The 25,949-nt window shown below is 30.9% G+C and overlaps 1 protein-coding gene across 19 annotated transcripts in view; it reads left to right on the forward strand.

The window, feature by feature from the left end:
• The window catches only part of LOC123270923 (protein turtle-like), a 190,642-nt gene extending 169,970 nt beyond the window's left edge, over positions 1-20,672 (forward strand). For 12 of the 19 annotated variants that reach the window (XM_044737092.1, XM_044737088.1, XM_044737097.1 and 9 more), the window contains 3 exons: positions 5,127-5,354; positions 5,442-5,535; positions 18,575-20,672. In XM_044737092.1, coding sequence (XP_044593027.1) covers positions 5,127-5,354; positions 5,442-5,535; positions 18,575-19,787 — 1,535 coding nt within the window. In that variant the 3' untranslated portion in view covers positions 19,788-20,672. Of the gene's footprint in view, positions 1-5,126; positions 5,355-5,441; positions 5,536-10,688; positions 11,353-14,291; positions 14,352-16,304; positions 16,316-18,574 lie in introns of all 19 variants that reach the window. The other 7 variants (XR_006510722.1, XR_006510725.1, XR_006510726.1 and 4 more) reach the window with 6 other exon arrangements.
• Positions 20,673-25,949: the final 5,277 nt, after the last annotated feature.

The raw sequence follows: 25,949 nt of genomic DNA on the forward strand, positions 1-25,949 counted from the left end.
TTCCATCTCGTTCCGGCGATTGCATCCTTGGCTGTATCAACAACCAGATCGCATCCAGAGTTGACCGTCCTTTTCGGAAACCAAACTGGTTCTCTGCCACGAGTGGATCGACTACAGCCTCTATTCTCTGATGAATTATGCGCTCGAATATCTTGCCGGCCGCGTCTAACATGCAGAGTGGTCTGTAGGATGACAGTTCTTCCGGCAGCTTTTTCCCCTTCGGAAGTAGCACTAGCCGTTGCTGTTTCCACTTCTGGGGAAAAGTCCCTTCCTTCAGACATGTATCGTAAACGTCCAGGAATAATGCCGGTGCTGCCCCAAGGATTGATTTCAGGGCAATATTAGGGATTCCGTTCAATCCCGGCGCCTTATTATTCCTTACTCGATTGCCTGCCTCTATCAACTCGTCCAACGTGATAGTTGGGATGTCTTCAGGGTTGAGCTGCTCCAACTTGTAGGTGAATACCGGCTGTTGGGGAAACAGCGCAGTAAAAATCTTCTCTAGGAGCTGTGGACACGTAGGTGATGGCATTGGCTGGCATTTCAGGTGGGTCATAACCACCTTATACGGTCTGCCCCATGGATCTTTCTCTAGTTCTGCGACCAATTCCTTCCAGCAGCGTCTTTTGCTTTCTTTAATGGCTCTGTTTAGTTCTCGACGGGCCTTTTTATACTCTGCCAACAGCTCTGCGGAGTTAGGTCTTCTGTAGCCCCGCTGAGACTTTTTTCTTTTTTTGAGACACTTTGAACGTCGAATGCTAATGTGATCGTTCCACCAGTGCACCGAAGGTCTTGTATTCATGCCACGTTTCCGAGACATACTGGCGTTGCAAGCCTGGGTGACTCTTCTCATTAGGTCCTTGGTCTTCTCTTCAGCAGTTTCTACGATGATCGAATCGCACTCTAGATCTACTACTAAAGCAGTGAGGTCGAGAGATTTAACTTTCCACCTAATCACGCTGGCGTTCTTGTTGACTCTTGTTAGATTCTGGCTAGTTGATATTTCCCATAGTATCGCATTATGGTCACTGGCTGTGTAGATGTTTAATACTTTCCAAGAAAAACCTCTTCGAGCTAAGCAACTGCTGACAAATGTAAGGTCGACAATTGAGTTTGCCTATCCCTTAGTATACGTTGACGTGTGACCGGTGTTAAGAAGGATCACGTCCAGTGTGGCCATTGCCTCGAGAAGTGCTTTTCCACGTGTATAAGTGAACTTGCTGCCCCACTCTGCTGCCCAGGAATTGAAGTCACCAGCTATGGCCACGGGAAAGTGTTTTCTTGTGTCCTCAGTTAGCCGATCAAGGAAGTCTTCAAACTGTTCATTAGAGAGACTAGGTGGTACATAGCAACTGTAGAAGCGGAGGCCATCTACCCATGCTGCTACGAAACCGGCTTCTTTATTGTTGACTGTTCTCTGAAAAGGACATTTACCGCAGGACCAAATGACGGCTTTGTTAGTGCTGTTGGATTCCCAGGGTTGGTTACTCAGGTGTCTATAAGGCTCACTTATAAGTGCTACGTCTGCCTCTAATTCGCGCACAGTTTGCATGAGCAGGTCATGCGCAGCCTCACAATGATTGAGGTTGAGCTGCAATATCTTCATGTTCTTGGCTTTGTCATCTTCTGGAGCGCTTCTTGGAAGACGGGGCATTTGTTCGTGCCTACATGGTGAGCCGCCTTTTCTACGCCGTGCCGTTCAACGCACAGTGCACATTTAGCTGGATTTTTACAATCAGCAATTTTGTGTCCTTCTTTTCCGCACCTTATGCAGTGCTTAGACCGGTCGACTTCGCTTTTGCACTGAGATCCGAAGTGCCTAAAGTACCAGCATTTGAAGCATTGTATGGGTCTCTTCGTTGCTCTCATTCGGCAATTGACCCAGCCGATCCTTATTTTGCAGTTTCCTTCCAGTAACTTTTTTGCTGCAGCTGTTGGTAGTGACACTGTGGCTGTCTGCGTACCTCTAAAGGCTTTACGGATCTTGATTGCCTCTAGTGGGATTTCACAACTTTCTCCAGCTTCTCCGTTCGTTAGAGCGGTCTGAATATGCTCTTTCGTCGTGTCATCATCGACATCTCGGATCTCGATGGTCTCCTGTGGCCCTTTGCAGATCACTTTGGCCTCCTCCTTAAGGATGTCCGCGATCGTCTTTTGCAGGGCTTGCCCTTTGTCAGTGCTCTTCCTCGAAATCGTAATCAACAAGTCGCCACTTCTGGTCTTGTTGATCTTATCCACAGTTGAACGAACCTGTTCATCTGGGACGTCCTGTTTTATGCGACGCAGAATCTCGGCATACTTTGTTTTCTCGGCCGGGCGGATGATCAGTGCGTCGGGTCTGATCCATTTGCGTGGTTTTTTTCGCTTAGACTCTGGCCTGGGCTCCTTCTTAGACTGTACTTTTTCCCAATCAGACGCCTTCTTAGGTTCGTCACTCTGCTCTGCTACTCGTTGCGGAGGGCTTTTTTTCAAGTCCTTCTTCTTTGTGACTTTGTCGGTTGGCTCTGGCGAATTTCGGTCCTTTCTTTTTCCAGGCCTTGTGTCAGTTTCACCTTTGTCCTCAGCAGCAGATTCGCCGTCACCATCGGCTCCAGTGTCCATTGCTTCTTCAGTCTCAACTTCACTTTTAATGCGTCGTCGTGATGACTGCCATTCCTCGTCCAGTTTCTTGAATCTTCCAAGAGCATTGACTACACCGGTTGTCTTGGTCTTTATCTCCTTGTGGATATTGACCTTTGTTTGGACAAACTCTTGCAGCTCAATGGTCAGCTTTTCAAGGCGCTCCAGCGCTTGCGTTCTCTTCATTTCAGCGCTTGCTTCAATCACTGCTTGTTGGGCATGAAGCCCGTTTCCACTTTTGTTCATTTCCTGTAAATTACTCATACTTTTTGATTTACCAGCGCATCGTACGGAGTGGAGCGGGTTGTCATAACTAGGAACGGGTGTACCCTCGGAGATAGTACTCCTACCCCAGTTCCCTGAGGCCTAGTCGACACTTAGCCAGTCCCGGAATACACGGACGGACTAGACTCGCTCGGGGTGGTGAAGATTCCGATCTCTAGCACTCACTGCGTACTTCCTGATCAAGGCCCGAAGTGACTGGCTCCTGATCCACTGCTGCAACTTACACCTCAGCAGAGCAAGCTCACATCAGCCGTGGCCCGCATCGTCGGAAATAATCGACACGGGTTCCGGACACTCCCAGTGAGTTACAGCAGGGAACGATCGTTTTGTCCACGGGAGCATATTTTATTTGGCTCCTACCCTCTGTACCTCATCAACTAAGAGACCTAGTGTCATCCAAGGACAGCGAGCGTTCTCCCATCCGCTACGGGGAGACGCGCCTGGTAGCAGTTTCTCCTCTGCTGCAGGCGTGTGTGTGTGTGTGTGTGTGTGTGTGTGTGTGTGTGTGTGTGTGTGTGTGTGTGTGTGTGTAAGTATGTGAATCGCTTATAACTTTTGAACGATTGAACCGATCGGAAACTACCAAACGGCGTTCTAAAGAGTTCCCTCAAACTTAGATTTCTTATGAATTTGAATCGATTCGGACCGATAGATTTTGAGAAATTTTGAGAAATCTCAAAAAAAAATCGGAAAAAATTTTTGTTTGAAAGTGGTTTTTTTGGAATAACTTTTAAACGGCTTCATCGATCAACTCCAAAAACTAATCCACCCTTGAGCTTAAAAAACCACGTCGATCACCGCTAATCCGGTCAAAATCGGTTGATTCGTTCGAGAGATAGCGTGAACGAAATAAAACCGAAAAAAGTGTTTTTTTCACATAACTTCGATATTTCTTTTCGGATCGTTTTTGGTGAAATAGAATAATTTTTAGAACTCAAAAAACCGCGTCGATCGCCGCCAAGAACGTGATAATCGGTTGATTGGTTCGAGAGATATCCTCGACGAAATATTTGGAAACAAGGATTTTTTCAACATAACTCCGACATTTTTTGGAAGAACTTTGAAACAGCTCTACCGATCGATTCCAAAAACTAATCAGCTCTTAACATAAAAAACCACGTCGATCGCCGCCAGTCCAGTCGAAATCGGTTCATTCGTTCGTGAGTTATCGTTGACGAAAGAAAACCGAAAAAAGTGTTTTTTCAGAATTACTCCGAAATTCCTGGTTCGATCAAACTAAACTTACAGATTCTTCATGGGGCTTAAAAAATTGCGTCGAATTCTGCCAACCACGTAAAAATCGATTCATTTATTCAAAAGTTATTGCAGTTTGAAAATTTGAAAAATTGTGTTTTATCAAACTTCTATCAGACTTTTGAGCTCGAAGAGCTCAAAAGCATAGAAAAGCTATCCCTTTAATCTCAGAAAGCTCAAAACAACACATAAATTGTATTTTTTAGCTCGGAGAGCTCAAAAACATCATTAGTGCAATTTTAAGCACCTAGGTATGAAATCAGCGGAAAGTTGCACGGATGGCCGTCAGGGTCTACCGTTTTTCTAATTTTTTATTTAACATTGATGGCGAAAGGACCTCCTTAACTTTTAAAATTTTTCATTAAGTATAATCAAGTGAATATCTAAAATTCTTATTTGTTGTTAATAAAATTACTCAATTGATTTATCGAAAAAATCAATTAAAATACTGTATTAGTTAACAAATATTTAGACTTTGTCTGTAGAAACTATTTTCAAAAAATTTGATCGTCATTCTTAAAAAATAAATTTTTGCATGGTGAATAAGGTTTTACAAAACTAAAATACTACTCTTTCGATTAAATAATAATTAATATTTATAGTTAATTAATGTCACTTGAACCATTTCATTCGAAATGTCTGACTAAAAAATTAATGTAGAATAATTATATAGGTATACTGATAATATTAAAAAAATAAAATCTAATTTTTAAAGTAATATTTTTAATTATAATTTTGAACGTAAGTGGTACAATTTTCGTACATCTAAAATTAGAAAAATTTTCTTATACTTTAAAAGATAGCAATACTTATCTATTGTATTTAAAGTAATAAGTAAGTTTAATATATTAAATCATTATTATTATCTGAATGTTACTATACTGATAAAATAAAAACCTAGTTACATAAATCGTCACAAAAATTTTCTTGTTCAAGTAATAATTGAATAAATAATTTCCTTTTTGCAGTTAAGAATCTTGTCGGTGGAAGAACATATTATTTTAGAGTATTTGCACACGCAGCGACGACTCATAGCTCGAGTGATGAGGTAAAATTCCCAGTGCCAGCTCGCGTCAAGCACAAGGCTATCACTGCCGGAGTTGTAGGTGGTATACTATTCTTCATTGTCGCAATAATCCTCAGTATATGTGCAGTTAAAATATGTAATAAGCGGAAACGGCGAAAACAAGAAAAAGGTATTTTCTACCAGCAATTTAAAGAAAAATATATTTATCCAGAGCCCCGATTAATTTTTCTTTTCTTTTTTTTTTGTAAAATTATAGAACTGATTTCAGCATACAATCTGGTAGCCTGCAGGCCGACAGATGCTCGCAATGGGGCTGGCCAAGTGCCCCCGGGAACAGTGCCTTTGAAAAAGTAAGCTTTTATATTTAAATAATACTTAATCTTACAACGATAATTCATTTTAATAATTCATTACTAATGATTTTTTAATCACGACCCTTCTTAGGGATTGTGGAAATGTTTTATGAAAATAATTAAGACTGAGAATTGCACTTGTTAATAATTTTTTTAACTAATTGGATTATTTATTTGAGTTGAATAATTTGGGCAGGTAAGCCTTACACGATATAAGTAAAACTTCTTACTTTGGTAGAGATGAATTATAATTATTTATTTTATTGACAAAAAAATAATTAATGAGAACAGTAAAATTCAAAGGAATGAAAGAAAAATTAACTGCGTAAGAGCTAGTGCATTTTGCACAACTCATAATGCGAAGCATTTCGGCAACTATTTTTGTTGAAGCAAGATATTTTGCACAGTATTGTGAACTTAATTTAAAGGAGATTCATTCCATACTTTTTTTAAATTGATGTAAGGGGGAACACCACTGTGACGATCGAAAAAAAGAGATGATTTTCGGGAATTTTTTTGACAGGGGAAAATAAAGGAATTTGGGGATCGGATTTTTTTTATTTTATTAAGGGTACATTAAAGATTATTACTCTATATTTTTATTAAAACTTATTTAATTATTACAAAGTTATTAACAATCTCGTAGAACACTAGAAAAAATTTCCCTCTCCATGATCGGCTCGATAACGGATCATCGGAAAATAAAAACCCAAATTGCTTTTTAATCAGTAAGGATGTAGTTATCGTCGCACGTACAGAATTAAAAAAATTTTTATTTTAAAGATTTTTTTAGCCGGGTTAAAACAAAAAAAACAGTAAGAATAGTGCACTGATGGAAGGATTTATTTGTGTTAAAAAATATTTGTTAATATTTAATAAATCATTTATTAGAGACCACTTTTTAGTATTAAACAAATATTTCTTAGTGTTTAAAATGATTTATTTGTATTTAATAAATCTGATATTCATTTATTAAATATTAATAAATTTTTTTAAATACTAAGAAATATTTGTTAAGGACTAAAAAGTGGTCTCTAATAAATGATTTGTTAAATATTAACAAATATTTTTAACTATAAACAAATCCTTCTCATGAGAAAATTTTCAATCAGTCGCCATTTTTTTAAAACTTAAAATTTTCAAAATTCCGTACATGCGACGATAACTACATCCTTACTGATTAAAAAGCAATTTGGGTTTTTATTTTCAGATGATCCGTTTTTAAGTTATCGAATCGACCATGGAGGGGAAAATTTTTTCTAGTGCTCTACGAGATTGTTAATAACTTTGTAATAGTTAGGTATTTTTTAATAAAAATTTAAGGTAATAATCTTTAATGTACCCTTAATAAAATAAAAAAAATCTGATCCCCAAATTCCTTTATTTTCCCTGCAAAAAAAATTCCCGAAAATCACCTATTTTTTTCGATCGTCACAGTGGTGTTTCCCCTTAATGCTATACAAACCAAAAAAAAACATCAAAATAGTTCAAAAAATTCCCCGTCTATCAATTTGGTATAAAATCAGAAATGTAAGTATGTAACTTGTGAAAAAATCTATTAGTTGAGTCAATTTTTTTTTACAAAATCCTTTGAAGGAATTGTAGGCTTTCCATCGTGAATGGATCTGCAATTCAGTATCGTTTCATGGTAATCAATAAACAAAATAAAATAAAAAATCAAAAGACTGTGTATTTATATATATTTATGTAATCTAACATGTATGGTGATATATCTATACATATTACATAGGCTAGAGGTGCCTGTGCATTATCGTCCTAGTAAAGTTGTTTAAAAATTTTTTTTCACATATTTCATTCAATTATTTCGCAATGAAATGAGCATTATGAGTCGTGCACTTTTGGATTTTCCAAATTTTTTTTTCAGTTGCTATGATAACTGTTTTCATGGTAACCGTTGCTATCATAATTTTTCCATAGTAACGATTGCTATGGTAATTTTTTCGATGATAATCGTTGTTATAATGACTGTTTCCATAGTAATTGTTCTATAGTAACTGTTGCTATGATAATTTTTTGCGTAGTAACTGTTGCTAAGGTAATTTTTTTCGTAGCAACTGTTATGGTGATTTCTCTATGGCAATCGTAGATATAATAACTGTTTCCATACACAGAAAAAAAAATTTACTTGAATCAAGTAAATAATTTCGGAGAATTTCATCTTCTTGATTTAAGTAGAAAAATTCTTAAATTAAGAAATTTTTCTTGGTTTAAGTAAGTTTTGTTCAATTTAAGAATTTGTCGTCTTGATTCAAGACAATGAAACTCTTCAAAATTATTTTCTTAGTTAAAGAATTTTTCTCTTGATTCAAGTTAATTTTTTTTTCAATGTAGTAATCAAAATCATTCTATGATAACAGTTGCTATATTAATTGTTTCCATGGTAATCGTCAGTAAAGAAGTTTTACTTGAAAATCGTGAAGTTATGTACACAATACGTAATTTATGTTTCAAAAATCAAAATATACATTTCACTATAAATGATTTATTATTACAAATACAATTCAAATTATTTAAATAAGTTAATTTGGAATAGAAAGATTTAGCATTTAAGTCCCCGAGCAATAGGCCACCGAAGCACCACAGTAATAATGAAACCTCTCACGATCAATTTATAGAGTCAATAACAATCGTTTTTAATTTAGTGAAATACATATGAATATATACCGCTGAAAACATTATCAGTATATATGCATAGAGTATTTTATCGATCGATAGGTAAAATTAAGGCTAATTTGAATATTGAAAAATTTTATATTTTCGGAAAACAATGAGCCTTAGATTATTTAGACCGGCAGAATTTAACCGCAGCAGCAGAGGTATTTTGGACGAGGTTGGAGTGCGACGTAGTGTATTGATTAATAACTAAATAAAAAACATCGAATTACTTTTGACATTACGGACGAATAATCACTGCACTCGGTCTATTTATTCACGTTCCTCGTGCACTCAGATCGGCCCTCGTAAATGTAATGAACATTCAAGACACAAGCACGTAATCATTTTATCGAGTAATTGTACTTAAATCAATAAATATATTCAAATGATATCAGTATTAATATGCAAATTATTATTTAAACGGCATCCAAAAGTCCACAATACGACTGCAGTGATGCCTATTCTGGATTATTATCTTGTAATTTTCGAATTTTTGTTATCGTGTCTAATTATTTTAAACAATAAAATCTATTTATTTATTTTTATAGAAAAACCTACAAAAATTTTAATAACACATCGGTTAGTTTTTTTTTCCGTTATTAATATTATTAAAAAAAAATTTATTCTGATAAATTCTCGCGATTAGTTTTTGTGTCGCTGATCGATCTTTATGCCATCCATGTGCCTACATAATATCCAGAACGGGTTGGACGGTTCAGCCACTGCCGAGAATTTAATTATCCTTCGCTCTGTAAGGTTAATTAAAGTTTAATCAAAATTAAAAAAAAAATTTAATATACAAATAATTGTTGTTATTCTTATTATTAAAATATGAAAAGAACGAAGTATAGTACAGAGCACAGGATAAATGAGAGATAAATTAGTGAGAGGAACTGGGGTAATCGCTTTGGTGACAGTGAATCTTTTTTGATTGCTTCCGTTTCAGTGCTTATAATCGTCAAGTGAAGCAAGCAAAAAAGAGCTTCACATGCACATATCTCGTTTATAGTACGGAAAAAAATTCGTCATTTTTTTTCTTATATTTTTTTTTTATTATTGTAGCAATGAGAGCTTAACAGAAGTATTTTCCTGTACATTTATATTTTAAAATACTTGTCACACTTTAATTGTCGTGTTTATTCAATGGAAGATTATTATTTTTCTGGGAAATAAAATTGTTTGTTTTTTATAAAAATAGCAGCAGGGTCAGCTTAAAAATACCTAGATTTAGAGCTGTTTAAATTTTTTAACTTTATACTGTTTTCTGAATTGAAACAGTGCTCGTTCGAAATGTTTTTCAATTGAGACGCTTAGAAAGTGTTTAATTTAACAATTTACTGTTAATTAAAGTATTGAAATTAATTTGACAAAAATAAAATTCACGTTACAGTTTTTAATTTTTAAATTTCACAAATATAGTAACTTGCTCCGTTTGAAACTTCGTAGTACGAAACCATCTTGAAGAAATTTAACCAAAATTGTAAAACCGTAAAATTAATACTTAGAATTTTATTTAATGGAAATATTAATGAAAATTGTCATTTTTCAAATTTTTTGTTTGAAGCGTTTTTTATAACTATAAAAATAGTTATACGTCATTAAGCCAGAAGAGACAATTTTCCGATAATGTCAATGTTGCGAAATGAAGGTACGCTTAAGATTTGTGGCGCGGATTTACGAAAATGCGTGTAAATTTATATTATTCATATTTTTTGTCATTATAGCTCAGGAAGTTAAATTTGAGATACTGGTATATTAAATTATTTAATAAATGCTAAACAATATTTTTATTAAATGCACAATAATAACCTAAGTACAGTGTAAAATCAAGTGCGAGTAAATTTTTATCTTTGAACGCGCACTTGGCGTAAGACACTACCGCGTGTCTGGAAAATAATCATAAAGAACATCAACTTATCGTTAATTTATAAATTGAAGAAACTTTGAAACTTTAAATTCAATAAAAAATCTTATTTTGAAATAAATAAAGTTTGTAGTATGACAAAATAGCAGGCATGCGAACTAAATGGACTCATTCAATTATGTATTACGTTATATACAGTAGATTGATTTTTTTGGATATTAAAAACTGTTCACCGAATGTATTAACATTTTCGTGCATTTATGCATAAATTTTGAATAAAATCTGCGCAAATTAATATCATAACACAAAAAAAAAAAAAAAAAAAAAACAATTTTATTTTCTCGTTTGGATTTTTTTACCATTGAATGTAATAACTCTTAATAAATTCCTGCAGTGATTGAACCTCCGGCGAAAAGCACAACAATGATAGAAAAATTTAATCGAATAATTAGCATGAAAGACAAATTTTTATCTGCAATTAATCATCAACAATTAAAACTCTCGCTACAATAAGAAAAATAATATTTTTCCGTATTTTAAGAAAAAAAGAAAAAAAAAGCCGAAAAATGAATAACGTGGATGGTCTCCTTGTCCTCTGTATTTTCTGTAGGTCGACAAACTTAAACGCGTGCGGCGAGTCAGTGTCGACGCTGACCCGTTGCAGCCCGCTGAACCCGCAACCACAACCTCATCATCAACCACTTCCTACGCAAGTAACCCCCGTGACAGTCACCTCGGAGCAGGTCCACGAGGCACCCTCGAATCGTGACCGTGACCACCATGCACTACATCTCGATAATCGAGATTACGAGAGCGTGTTTATCATAGAGAGGCGGAACAGTAAGCCCAATCTCCGCTAACCAGACCAATTAAAGTTTCAACCCGGACCGCAGATAAACGCAGTCACACCACCTTACAGTGATTTACCATCTAGCATGACCGACCAATTGATTTATTGACTGATTTTGTTTAACTATTCAATGATAGAGTGCATAACTAATGAACAATGTACGGACGAACTAAGAAAAGATAAAAGATATATTAAATTATTATCAACACTCCGCTCTGCAATGTTTACTACCTCTGCTAATTAATAGGACCTACTAATCTACCATCGATACCTACTGTCTACTACTTAGTCATGAGATGATTGTCATGAGTGATAACTCGAACTATAGATGTCAGATGAACATTCAGGCAATACAGGCAAAACTAGGACTCATTAGTTCTTCCAGTCAGTACCCAGAGCTTATCTTCGCTCGGCGGCCTAGGGAGTACATAGATTTTTTAGTTTTTTTTTTTATCAATTTTAATATGTGGTCATATATTTATCAACATTTGTTATTTTGGCCACATTTCCCTTTTTTATTATTATCAGTATTGCTATTTATGCATTGAGAAAAACGCTTGATTCAAGAAAAATTTTTCCTTCAATATTGATGTTTCAAAATATTCAGGAAATTAATTCGCTCTAATATAATTAATGAGCTACAAATTAAAACTCTTCGATAAACTGAAAATTTTTCAGATTTTTACTATTTTCTAATGAGATACATCCGTACTTTGTCCAAGAATTTCTTTTTCAAAAAATAAAATACTGTATATTTTATATAATATTTAGATTTTAGAAGCAGTATTACTTCATAATGAATTTTACATAAAATCATTATAATTTTCTGAAAAATATGTAGAAAAAAAATGAACTAAATTTCATGAAATTTTTTTTATACTTGAATCGCAGATTGTAGATTATAAAAAAGCTTTTGATAAATAAAAGTAATAACACAAAACATTTGATGGAATTTTTCGATAGAAGTTGATAATTTTGTATAAGCACTTTAACTATAAAAAATTGAATAAAAAGAACGATATAAAACTTCTACATAATCCAAAATCTGCATTAACATAAAAAAATTCACGAAATTCGGTTTATAGATTTTTTCTTTATTTTTATAAAAAAATTGTAATGATTTTATGACAAATTTATTTTACAGTTATAATTATTTCAAAATCTAAACTCCGCAGAAAATTTTAAATGAATCAATTTTTTTTTTGCACGAATCATATAAAATTCATAAGAGAAAAAAAATTATTGTTAGTTTTCGACAATTATTCTTGGATGAAAAATTTTATGGTATCGATTGGAGATAATATGCTTTTAAATAAAGTCGAAATAGTTATCGACTGAAGATAATGGTTTATTGAACCAAGATTACAAGATCCAAGATAAAAAATTTTCGGTTGTCTTCAAAATAAGTTCTTGGATCAAGATAGTTTTTCTATCAGTGTACTTTCTGTTTTAATGATATGTGTCGAACTTGTGCAATCACTAGTTTATTGCTAGAATTCATTATCATAAATCGTGTATAATATATGTTGGTAGCTATAGTGAACATGGTGGTAAAATGGAGTAAAGGATGTAAAGAATAATTTGTTGTTGAGATGTATGGTATAGTTTAGTTGGCTAATTTAGTTAATTAATGGTAAATGTGCGCTAAATATATTGTTGAGATTATAATGGATTTGCGATAGAATAAATCTCAATGCAACGCTTCGACTGAAGAATTGTTGGGGAGATTAAACGGAAACGATTTAAAATAATCAGTTAGTCTGGATGGAATTTACGGTTTCAAAAGCTTTTAAAGTTGTTCGAAGTTTTATCAATGTTAAATTTAAGTAGAGTAAAAATGTCTTTTAGAACGTAACTTATTTCGAGTAAAAAATGATCATTTACTGCTGACAATCCTAACGTTGATGCAATTTCAATGAATTAACGAATAAAAAAAATGACACACGGAAAAAAGAAAACAGGAATAACTACAGTATAAAATGTAAAATCGGTCCTGTCGTAATAAAAACTAGAAAAATTACAGTTTGAAATAACATTTTTCTAAATTAAATTTTTTAATTTAATTTTCAGAGCTTTCAATGTAAATATTACACTGTACAATGTAATTCTTATAAAATCTGTAATAATTACAATCTGAAACTGTAATTTTTCCAGTTTTCATCACGAAGCGCAACGTTGCATTATATACTGTAATTTTTCGAGTTTTCTTTTTTGCGTGCATAAATATATTGATAAAAAAATTTTACATACAAAGACATCACGTGCATATTCGGCCGATTATATCAAACGGTAACAGTACAATTGCCTACTGCTTCAATGCTTATGGATCAATTGTTTCAAATAATAATTGCAGGTTCATTTGTGCGTGTATAAAAATATCGCTTGTAGTTCAATTGCTGCGAACAATCATTGTGAAATTAGTAAAGAGGAATTGATTGTGCTTTTGATTATAAGCAGTAGGTGAACATGCAATCCTTTTCTACATGTTATTGAGCAATTTGTAATCGTTTGTATCAGCTGATCAATAAGCAATTGTGCATAGGCTTTTGGTATAATCCGTAAAAATTATCCAGGCTGCTCACCAAAGTTTCTTTACAGTTATCTTCTTTTACGCTTAATAATTAGTTAGTTGATTGATTTGTGATACAAATAACAAATTTTTGAGCTTTTGAAGGCAAAAATTAAAGCTTAAGTTTCTAGAAAAAACTAATTCTGATTAGATTTTAATCAGCGTTGATAGCTATATAGTTCGATAGTTTCCAGTGCATTATTACTTGTAACGTTTGTTGGTAAATTAAACTCACTCTAGTCAAAGAGATACAAATCAAAAAACTAATGCATTATATATCTCAGTTTAACACTAAATTCACGAGAAAAAAAAATAATCATGACCATTATCATCATCATCTTCACGAAAATAATTACGATCATGATGACCATTATCGTAATCATCATAATGGTGAAAATTATAGTGATAGTTAATGATAGTAATTACGGTGATGATTATTATAATGACGATGATGTTAGTGATAAATTAGATTCTCTTAGTACCTTTTACGAGAGATTCCTACCATATATCGAAATTCAAAGACATCCAATCATACGATTTAAAACAACAAATTTAAGATTTTACCATCATCTTCTCACATCAGATAGTTTCTTACTTTTAACATCAAATTCTCTGCAATAACAATGAACAGCATAAAAATATAAAATTGATAAAACTAGTTGATTTGATACTTGTTTGAGTACATACCATAATACTAATATATATATATATATATATATGATAATATACTCGAGTCTAATAACTTAACAATTATAACTCTAAATCTGACTATTCTTGATTTTTATTCGTTTCAGTTTCTCAATTTTAGACGATCAATAAAAATGAAATACACTCATACACCGCACTAAATAAAAGTAGGTACCCGGTTTCTCCTGTGCACAGCTGCTGCCGCTATCCGGATTTTCATTGTCGCTCTTTCTTATTTTATATTATTGTATTCATATATATATATATATATATATATATATATATATATATATATATATATATATATATATATATATATATATATATATATATATATATATCTGTATATTCTTTTTTAATTTTATTATTTTCATTTTTGTTTGCACGATACCACTCAAAGTCTATCGCGTCCTTCATTATTAGAATTCGATAATCGATATTTATTTTATGAATACTATTCAGCAATACAACAATATTGCTCGGGTTTTGTTGAAAAATAAAAAAATAAAATTAATTATTTTTATTCTTTGTTTATTCTATTACTTCCTTGACTTAATTTTCTAAGCTTTTATGCTGTTTTTCGACTTTATTTTTGTATGCACGACAAAAATATATTATTTTTGCTATTTTAGTGCTTAACAAAACTATTCTCATAAATTCATAAAATAAATTACTTAATATTATTTTAGTGTGTATATAACACTTGAATTATTGACTTGTTATAACTTTTTTCTCCAAAAAATTAAATTTCTTCAGAAAGTTATTTGTATTAAATTTTATAGGAGATTGCACAGCACAGTTACAACTTTTTGTTAAATCTTGTTGAAAAGTTTTTAATATTTATTGGTCGACGAGTTTCGATTAAAATTTTACTCTAAGTACTAAAAAATATACTTATCGTGACCCGGATTATTTTATATTACCTATAACGAAGAATTTTGGGTATTTAATATAAAATAACTTGAAGAAATTATTCGATTCAAGAAGAATATTTTATTCAAAATTCCAGTCTTGTTTTAAGATATTAAAAAAAAAAAATTAGCTGAAAATTTTACTTTAACGAAACACTTTACGGTTTAACATACGTTATAACGTTAGTTCAAGACATTACGGACTTATTTAAAAAATGCCGTTAAAATCAAAAAAGGGTCTTAATATATTTTAAAATTTTCTGCTTTGATGGAGAATAACATATTTCTGAATCAAGTAATCATAATTACTGACCGAAGATATTGGTGTCTTAACAGCCGAGACCATCTTTTTCTCGCTTTGCTCTCACGGAGTTTAACGAAACTATCTCTGTTGCACTCCCGACAGCAGAGCAATTGCAGTTTCGATTGGTTTCACGAAACGAATGAAATTTTCGAAAAAAACTCTTTGTGGTGAAATAGTTTATTAAATTATCTATTATCTCTAAAAACGTTTTTTCAAAATTTCCATTCGTTTCGCTAAACCGATTGAAACTGCAATCACTGGTCTCGCCTGTTAAGCCAATATGCCGAAATTCAAGACAAAAAATTGAAATACGACAACTGGTGAACTTTTTTAGAAAGATTATTTCTCTTGAATCAAGACTGATTATTTATTAATCTTGGACACTTTTACAAATTTTTTTCTAAAATTTGACAGTCAAAATAATTATCTACTACTATAAAATAATTATAAATGAGAATACTTTTGTTTTTACACTTTCTCAACTAATCGCTTAAAGTTAAATCACATAACAGTGTTAATATTGTTTATTACAAAAATCCTTCTATAAATATGTGTCTTCCTCTTTATAAAGCGACGCACATTGAAAAACTCGTACACTATTAAAAATAACATTTGTATTTTAAAATAAAATGTGGGTCACATCACATCTATTTGCTCCCTAATATCACCGCCTAGATAATGTAATTTTTAATTATTTTAGAATTTAGTAATCTATTTATTATTATCATTATTAATACTGCCATTATAATTATAATAATTATTATTATTGATCTAATATTATTATACTGCTATTATTATTTTTACTATATTATTATTAGTATCACAATTATTTTTTTGTGAATGTAATCGTTGTGTTACAAAAACTTCTCTCTCCCCGATCTTTCCCTGCTGCGCCGGACCCGAAGGAGGAAAAAAGGTGACAATATACGGTGCACCTTGTAAAAAGTCCACAATTGCTACCACGAAATAAATAAAAATAATTAATGTTTAATATAAATAAAAAAAAAATTTAATGAAAAAAAAATTCACAAAAAAAATAAATAATTGAATGATAAAATTGGAAATTAAAAAAAAAAGATCATTTGAGGGATTAAAAAAAATCCATTCACTGCCACCACTGAAAATTCCTCACTTTTCACGACCAATTTTGCACAAGAATGCGCATGTGCATGCTACCCCGCCTGCATCCTAAATTCGAGTTGATCAAATTTATGAATTTTAACTAACATAATTAATTGTTGTTCTTGTTTATTTGTGTTTATTATTACGTCGTTGCACGTATTTGTCACTACGATATAGTGAGACATTAATTGATGAGACCAATTGATTTTCTACTGAATCAACAATTTATATTATTGTATGTAATGATTGAAAAAACCAAAAATTATTCTTACTTAAAAAATTTACAAAATAATTTCATTGTACACTCAATAAATTCATTTCAGAATTTTCGTTTGAAGCTCATGCATGGTAAAATATTTTTTCAATTTATTTTTACATATAGGCTTTAAGAAAAATTATGAAAAAATGTTTAATCTATAAAATTATTAAAAAATTTCTTAAATAGTTGAAAAATTTTATAACAATTTTGATTGCTCTATTTTTAAAAGAAAAATAATTTCTTTGTTTTATAAAAACTATTTGTAGTGCGAAAAAGAAAGATTAATTGATCACTTTACGTGGTTATTTTGATATTTTAGGCAAACAAATTATTCTTATAACTTAATTGGGAAACTGAAAAAATTTGGTTAAGAACCAAATAAATTTGATTAAGATCTTCTTGCGGTGCTTTAAAAAACTTTTGAAAAGAATATAATTCAAAGAAAAATGAGCTTCTATATTTAGTTTTTGAACTATAGTGTTTATTTAAAAATTCATCAACGTTCCAAAAATTTGAACTAATTTAAAGAAACTGTAGTAAATTAGTCTTAATCAAGAAAATTCCGGGTATTTCTTTTTCTAATTAAATTTGGAATGTTGCCAACCAATACGGAGCGTAATAATTGTTAGTAATTTTGTTCTTAAGCGCTCAAAACTATACATTACGTTTTTGAGCTGTTCGAGCTCAAAAATATTATTTTTGTGTCAATTTGAGCTCTTCGAGCTCAAAACTCTAATAGCAGTTTAATAAAACACAATTTTTGAATTTTCAAACGGCAATAACTTTTGAATGAATGAACCAATTTTCACACGGTTGGCGGCATTTAACGCAGTTTTTGAAGCTCCATGAAAAATTTTCAAGTTTAAATCGATCAAGCCAAGAATTTTGAAGTAATTCCGAAAAAACACTTTTTTCGGTTTTCTTTCGACAACGATAACTCATGAACGAATCAACTGATTTTGACCGGGCTTGCGGTGATCGACGTAGTTTTTGGATCTTAAGAGCTGATCAGATTTTGGAATTGATCGGTGAAGCCATTTAAAAGTAATTCCAAAAAAACCTCATTTAAAAAAATTTTTTTTTGTAGTTTTTTTGAGATTTCTCAAAATCTACTGGTTCGAATCGGTCCAAATAGTATTCAAAATCTAAGTTTGGTGAAGCCCTTTCGAATGGCACCAACCGCGATTAAATCGGTCAAGCCGTTCAAAAGTTATATGAGGGTCACACACACACACACACACACACACACACACACACACACACATCATCGCGAAAACAATCAGGGAAGCTTCCTAGGACCTCAAAACGTCAAGATCTGATGAGAACTCGATTTTCGAAAAACGGGGTAAAATCAATAACTTCCCGATTTTTGAAAATTTTCAATTTTCTTAGCGGGAAGTTAAAAAATTGAAGGATTTAAAAAACTCGCCTATGCAAACTTTGATCAAAGTTCTATTATATCTCAGAAAATAATTCCTAGAATACATAAAAACAGTTAAATTTTCTTGTTACTCAAAAATTAAAAAAAATTCATATTATTTCAAGTGATCAATTTCTTCTCTCATCGTATAATTAATATAAATAATATTGTTTCATTTAATCACTTTGGTAGTTTTCTCCGTTTTCTAACCAAGAACTTGAAAAGAAAACATAATTTGCAGAATAATTAAATATTGTACAATGAAAGCTTAATTAAAAAATATCAACGAACAAACTATCTTATTACCTGAATGTCTCGCTAAATCGTAAAAGTTTATTTCCAACGAAAACTAACCTGAACATAATTTTGTATAGATCTAGAAAAAGCCGAGTACCAGGTTTGAATCTTCTCCGAGAGATCTTGGCCGCAGACAGCCCGGACACTTATCGGTGCCGGCCTCTCAGCAAGATATCCCGAGCAGCAGACGGCCGTTTTGTAATCGCAGATTCCGTGCTCAGTTCAGCAAACAACAGCATCCTCGATGCATCTAGCAGCGACGACGGTGGTTTCCTTCCAAAATCAAGCCGCCTGAAATCATCCTGGCGACTTCCTCTGGTGGGTACCAGCCAAATGAGCCTGCGCTCCGACGGCAGTGGAGTTTCAGTGAGCATGCCTCCCTCAGCGTACCTCGGCATCACCAATCCGCTGATGCAGCCAATGCCAACAATCTGCGCCATATCCCCTGGATTCTTCGCCAGTTCCCCTAACGCTCCAGTTTCTGTTCCCTGGAGCCCCACAACGACCATGTACCTCAGCGATTTGAGCTCAGTCCGACAGCCATCTTCAGTAGAGCGATCTTTTCCAACTCCTCCAGTCTACCACCAGCAGCTAAGACACCTCCATCAACGCTACAGCCAAGAATTGCCATCACTGAAAGCAATCCACGCAGAGTCCCAACGATTTATTCCAGTGCATCCTTTGGCAACTTCATCTCCGCCTCAAAATGCTGGTAGACCACGTGCCAGACTGCCCCCTCGTCACGCCAAACACGCGCGATCTGCTCCAGAATTAGCAGCGTCTCCAGATCTCCATTTGTCAGAAACCTCACCGGAGAGCCGCTCGAGCAGTTCCGGTTTTGGCAGCAAAAATACTTCGCAACAGAATCAAAGCTCACGGAGTGGCAGTACTGTTGCTGAATGGCGACCTCCGCCTTACCGACCGCCACCCCCACCACTGCTGGACCGATGGCTTAAACTCCAAGACCAGCCGGTTAAAATTCCTCATGGTCATCCGGCGGTAGATGTTGGTAGTGTGGACGGACACTACGAATTTGATCCTGTTTCTTGTACTCCGACGCCAACTTCAGCGTCAACTCCTACAAGGGAAGAACGACCGCCTGTTCATCACATTCACATCCAGCTACCGATTCACCAGGTTCACACTACCACCACCACCCATCACCAACCATCGAGGTACTCTAGAGACAGCATTGAGGCAAGGGTCCAGGCTATGAAGGCTGAGTTTCATCAGTTTAGACAGAGACAGGCCAGAAGGAAACGAAGTGCCCAGTTAGAGAGTGCTTGCTGATAAATAATTATCTTTTTGCTTTGATATTAAGCACTATTGATTGTATTGTTTCGGTTGTTCAAGTAAAAGGTTTTGTTAATGGTGTGATTAAATGAAAATACTTTAGTGGTCAAAAGGTACTTTAAATACTTTAAATGGAAAATATTAATTTTTCGCTACTGTAGAGTTTTAAATAGGTTGCTAATATTGAAATGCTTCACACACCTAAAGTATTCACTTTATTAAGATATATCATTTATTTTTATTGTGAAATTATTTATTTACTTAATTTTTAATTGTTTGGTACTAAGTTTGTGTAACTTGAGATTGATAAGTATGATTCTGTTAAATTAATTAATTTAATTGTAATTATTCACCGTTGTACAAAAACTTTTGGTGATTGTTTGGATATTGACTTTCTTTTTATTATAAATTGTAAAAATTACTTCTATTCTTTGATTTATTGATTAATAAATAGATACTTCTATTCATACGTAAACAAGTTCTGACAAATACTCAGTTTTATAATACTCAGATAAATAATTATAGATAATGATAATGATCTCAAGAGATGAAAATTTTTTATTTAATGTTATTACTTGAAATGATGGAAGTATGGTTGAAAATTAATGAAAATATATGTAGGTAGTTTTATGTCAGATTAACTTTTGATTTTTGAGAAGTAATTGTGAAATGAAGGTCAAGAAAATGGAACCTCATTTCTTATTAATATTTGTGGATATTATCATGAGAAAATTCCACTGGTAAAAATAAAAAAACATTATAAGTGCGAATTAAAAAAAATATTTTTTATCATAATTGATTTGTTACAAGAATCTTAAAAATCTGAAATATTATTAGATTTTAAAATAATCGGAAGAACATCGTGATTTTAAAAAAGCGAATAACTGTTTTAAAATTTTTAAAAGTTGTAATTTATAAAAGTCTCGAAATTGCGAACGATTTTAAATGAGCGATTTTTAAGTTTTAACTAATAATGTTTTAAAAATTATTTAAAAAATCATCGATTTGACATCAAATAACCTACGTAAAAAATAATTTATTATAAAAAAAAAAAAAAATAAATAAAAATTATTTTACAAGTTAATTGATTGTTTACATTCATCGGTTAAAAAAAAAAAAAATTATTCGAATTAACGATCAAAAATTGTCGAGAAGCATCTAAACAATTACCAAACTTTTAATGTTAATTTAGGTAAAAATAATAATAAAAATTAGTTAATATATACTGAAAATTATTTTTAAGTTTAAATGATATAAATTCTTAAATATTTTTTTTACTTAATTAATTTATAATTTAAAAATGTAAATTAATCGAAAATAACTCATAAAGTAATTTTATAAATAAAAATAACAAACTTACTTTAAAAGTAAACAATAATTTAACGTCAACAGGATTTTAAAAAATTTATAAAGTTTTTTTTTACAATCATAAAATTTTAAAAATACGTTTGCTGAATTAATTAACGAATGATAATTATTTTATTTTCTTTATTAATTATAATTGTGAAATCGATTTGCACTTAAATTTATTGTGACATAGTGATATGATATTAAGTAGCGGTCTTTTTGATATATTAGTAATAATATAAAAAAAAAAAAATGAAATAAAATAAAAATAAAAATAAACTAAAAACAAATGGTAAAATTTTTTGTATTGCGTGCCAAGTGTTTTCGGCGGCTCAACGTAAACTTTTAAACGCAAATAAGAATCTAAACATGGCTGTGGGAAAAACACACGCCAAAGAAATTTATAAAAATCATGTGCGTACATCTAACGGAGTTAACTTAATTATATAATACGTATGTAAAATTATCACAGAAGAAAAGTTTGAAAAAATAAAAAGAAAAACTAATAATTAAAATAAAATAAAATAAAAGACAAAGTAATTAATTCGATGAGCAATGGACTCGAAACGTGATATTAGGCCGAAGCTTGCCTCGAGATTGCTTAAGAACTCAAAGAAGTTCTCGTACTGCACTGCCTATTTAGGGTTTCGCTAGCAACCCAACATATTATCGGCACAATAATTTTTCTTAAGCAACGTAACGATAATTATTTAATACACAATGTATTTTAAATAATTATTATAATGTGGATGACTCTTGTTGATTTATTATTGACTACCATCGTTAATGAATAAATATATCCTTATATTAAAATATTAAACGAAAAAATAAATCTTTTTTTTTTCATTCAAACGCTTCTTACGCTTTAACTATTTGTTTAGATATCACTCATTTTTTTTAGATTGTTTTATTTATCAAATATTGTAAGTGTTTTGTCAAAGTAATTAATTTACATTATTTTAAGAGAAATTCGGTCAAAATTCACTACATATATAAATGTTTTTCTATAACTCGTTGTCATTTTTTGTAAAAGATTTCTTGTAAAATAGTGTAATTTAAATAATTTTATAAAACATTTACTTTTTAGTTGAATTTAATTTTCTATTAAAAATATAAGTGTTTCAATGTAATCTAAATTTAAATAGCTTGGGTGTTGGAAGAGTTTGAATTAGAAAATATTGTTTTTTGTAAATATATCAGTTGAAACATTGGATTGAAATTTTTGAAAATTTTACAATAGAACGTTAATTTTTCTAGTTCGATAATGAAATTTTGTATTTGTTGATACAATTTTCACCAATCGTTTATATCGTTAATTGATACGTATATTGAAAATATCGTCCGATTTTCAAATCTTTGTTTCAATACACGTGTAAAAATAATTTGTTCCTTGATACTTTATTTGCTATTATAAATTAATCATGGAAAATCATGTCGTATTTTTAATACCAAATGTTCGGAGGATTTCGAGATAATATTGAAGAAAACAATATTATACCCAATCTCTGCATATTAAGGCGTGAAAAAAATTGCTTTAAAATCTTAAGCAAATTTTCTCATTATTTATTTTTTAATTTTGAAGCTCATGTTAAGAGAGTGTAATTTCTTTCAATAAGTAAGTTCTTTTCATGTACATAAATGAAAGTCATAAAAATGTGTTAAAAATTTTATATATATTTTGAATTTTAAAGTAATTTATTTCTTCTTTTAATACTTTTTTATTCAAATTTGTGCGTTTTTTTCCAAATTAAACTAATTATTCTTCTACATCAAGTTAGTAAACTATTAATGTTGACCCTAAATTGAATAGATATTTGTAAATGGATTAGAATTGAAGTTACACCTATTTTTGACTATAAACAATTGAAAAATTACCATAATTAAGTTTTTTTTTAATAATTGCATATTTCTTTCTCAAAGTTTATTATAAACAAATTAATTTGAAAGGAAGAAATGTTTAAAACTCAATTTTTTTTAATAATTTTTTTTTATAATAAAATTTAAAAGAAGAATATGCAATTGTTTACAAAAAATTTAGTTATTATTTCAAGTTAATATATGTATTTTTCACGTTTATAAATTCATATTCTTAAATAAAATATCGTGAAAAAAAAAATTCGTAGATTTTTATGGTCAAAAATAAATGTAGCAATTATAAAAAAATACAAAACACAGTTTTGATTTATTTGTGTATTTGTATTCATTTAAAAAAAAATATATATACAAAAAATTGTAAGGTTAGTTTCGAACATCTTTGGTATTAGAAGAAACGCGACCCATGAATTATTTTTGGTTAAAAAAAAAGAATAAATAAAAAAATTAATGAGTAAAAAAATAATTAGATAACTAAAAAAAATAAATAAAAAATTGTTAAATGCTATATTATAATTTAAAAAATTTGTCATCGAGTTATTTATCAATATCTTATACTTTTGTTATAGTACAAACACATACACATATATGTATATGTGTATATATACATAAACTGTGTATATATGCATAATACATGAATAAATAATAAATAATTAAAGAAGAAACTAAATGTAATTAAATAAATAAACAATGGTTTAAATAGGGCTCTACTCACGATTCAACTATACTTTGAGGTAAATAAATAATTAAATAAAATATGTATCGACAAATAATGTAAACGTCGATAATGCTGTATGTAAGCTCATTAATAGAAGAAGAATGAAATAGATATGATTATCGTGAGAATGTGATTATATTATTTAAAATAATGAATGATTATGAATAGTAAGATGTGAAGGTGACACACAGAGTACCAATATTCTAAAGTAATTCTAATAATTGAATTAATTATTTGATAATTGTAAATCATAATTAATTGTAGGCTGTAGCATATTAACCAACGACGAGACGATGATTATAAAATAATAAAAATAATATTAATATTAATAAATATTATAATTAATAAGTTGATGATTATGAAGATGATAACGATTAATGATGGTGGTAATGATTAATGATTAATGAAAGGCTCTGAGAGTAAGTGTGTGTTTTTAAAGTGAATTTAAAACCTTATTCAACGTTCGATTAGTAGTCGGTCATTGCCGTTGTATCATACTTGATAATTGAAAAGTGAAGATATGAATTTTTAAATAAAAATTAAAACATTTATAAAGTTTAAGATATTATAATGTTTCAATTTGTACTAGTCTGCGTGGTCTCGATACTTTGCGAAACAGATTTTATGGTTTTTTTGTCAGGTTATGTTACTCTAAAGTTTATCCATTAATGATTACTTGTATTGTATTAATTAATAAAGGCTAATCTTAAATTATGGAAATAAAATTGTTTGTCAAAGTAATAAATACTTGTCATGCCTAAGCTGGGCGCGAGGCAGTCTAAACTTTTTGTAGGAAATACATTTTTTACATACACTTAGTGCCTAAAATCGATCATTTTGAACTAATTTAACATTTTATAGGGAAATTAAAGTTAGGTATTAAAATCTTGCATAGCAGTTGAATTTTTTTTTGCAAGTAATTAAATGATTAATGTTTTTTTTAATATAAAGAGTTTCCTATTAAAAAATTTAGAATACCTAACACAACTAATTTTTAAAAATATCTTTGTGACAAGTGGCAAGTATCTGTAATGGAAGAAATCATAATTTTGTAGAAGTAGGGTTTCACTTATTTTGAATTGGAAAAAATTGAAGACTCCGGTAACTCACTAGTCATTTTTACTAAATTGACGATAAAAATTTCAACTTTACAAAAGAAAAAGAATTTTAAAATTCAACTTTTGATCAAAAAATTTTAACTTATGCATTAATTTTTTAAAGTTTTCCTATTTTATTTTTGTGCATCCAAAGAAGAACAAAAAAAATGTCATTTTTTTGCGTTTTGACAATTTTCATACATGTAAAATGGTAACTATCAAATTTGAAAATTTAGCACCTGAAAGTTTTTTTTTAATTGTCTGTTGATGCGCAAAATAAAAAATTATTGAAAAATAATTACTTTGCTTTTAATTTTCGGATTTCGAATTCGAATTTCAATACTAAAAATTTTTGAGAAATTCTATTTTTTTGGATCGTCAAACGGAGAAAAAATATAAGTATATAAAATTTCCGATTTTTAATGGCTAAAAATAGATGGAACCCCATTTGTACATAATTGCCAAAAATATAACTAAAATAAACGTTACATTGAATAATTTAAAGTGCAAGTGCTTTTCAATAGAGAAGTTATTTTGAGGTTGAAGTCAATTGAAGCGCAAATTGTCGGGACGACAATGACAATTTAAAGGACACTGTTAAAATAATAATAATAATAATCATCGATAATGAAAGTGAGAAGTACAGAGATAAATCGAGTGAAAGAGTGAGATAAATAAAGAGTAAAGGCAAGATATAAATAACAGTCAACTGCCTCCATACGACTGTTATCTTTTATGTCGTCCCGCGTCTACGTAGGCAAGCTATAAATTAAGTAAAAGTGTAGATATATCATAGTTAGATAGAACGATCTCAAGAGGACACACATGGATCGCTAAATTTTTTGGCTACCGTATCAACGCGCATGCGCTTTATTTTATTGACATATGCGACATGCGCTAAAAAATAACCAACAAAATGCACAATTACTGAAATAAATGTTATATGGATTATGGTTGAATCGTGAATCAGTTGTAAACGATTTTTCAACATATTATTCAGCATTACAACAATTTTTCTTTCTATCTTCAAATTTTACTACTGTTGTTTTTAATAATTTCAATTTTAAATTACATTATATTCTTCTTTGTCTTCACTGTCATTTCAATAGGAATTTCTTTTGCTCG

This window comes from Cotesia glomerata, linkage group LG8 (assembly GCF_020080835.1).
Source record: "Cotesia glomerata isolate CgM1 linkage group LG8, MPM_Cglom_v2.3, whole genome shotgun sequence".
In the NCBI taxonomy this organism is placed as follows: domain Eukaryota; kingdom Metazoa; phylum Arthropoda; class Insecta; order Hymenoptera; family Braconidae; genus Cotesia; species Cotesia glomerata.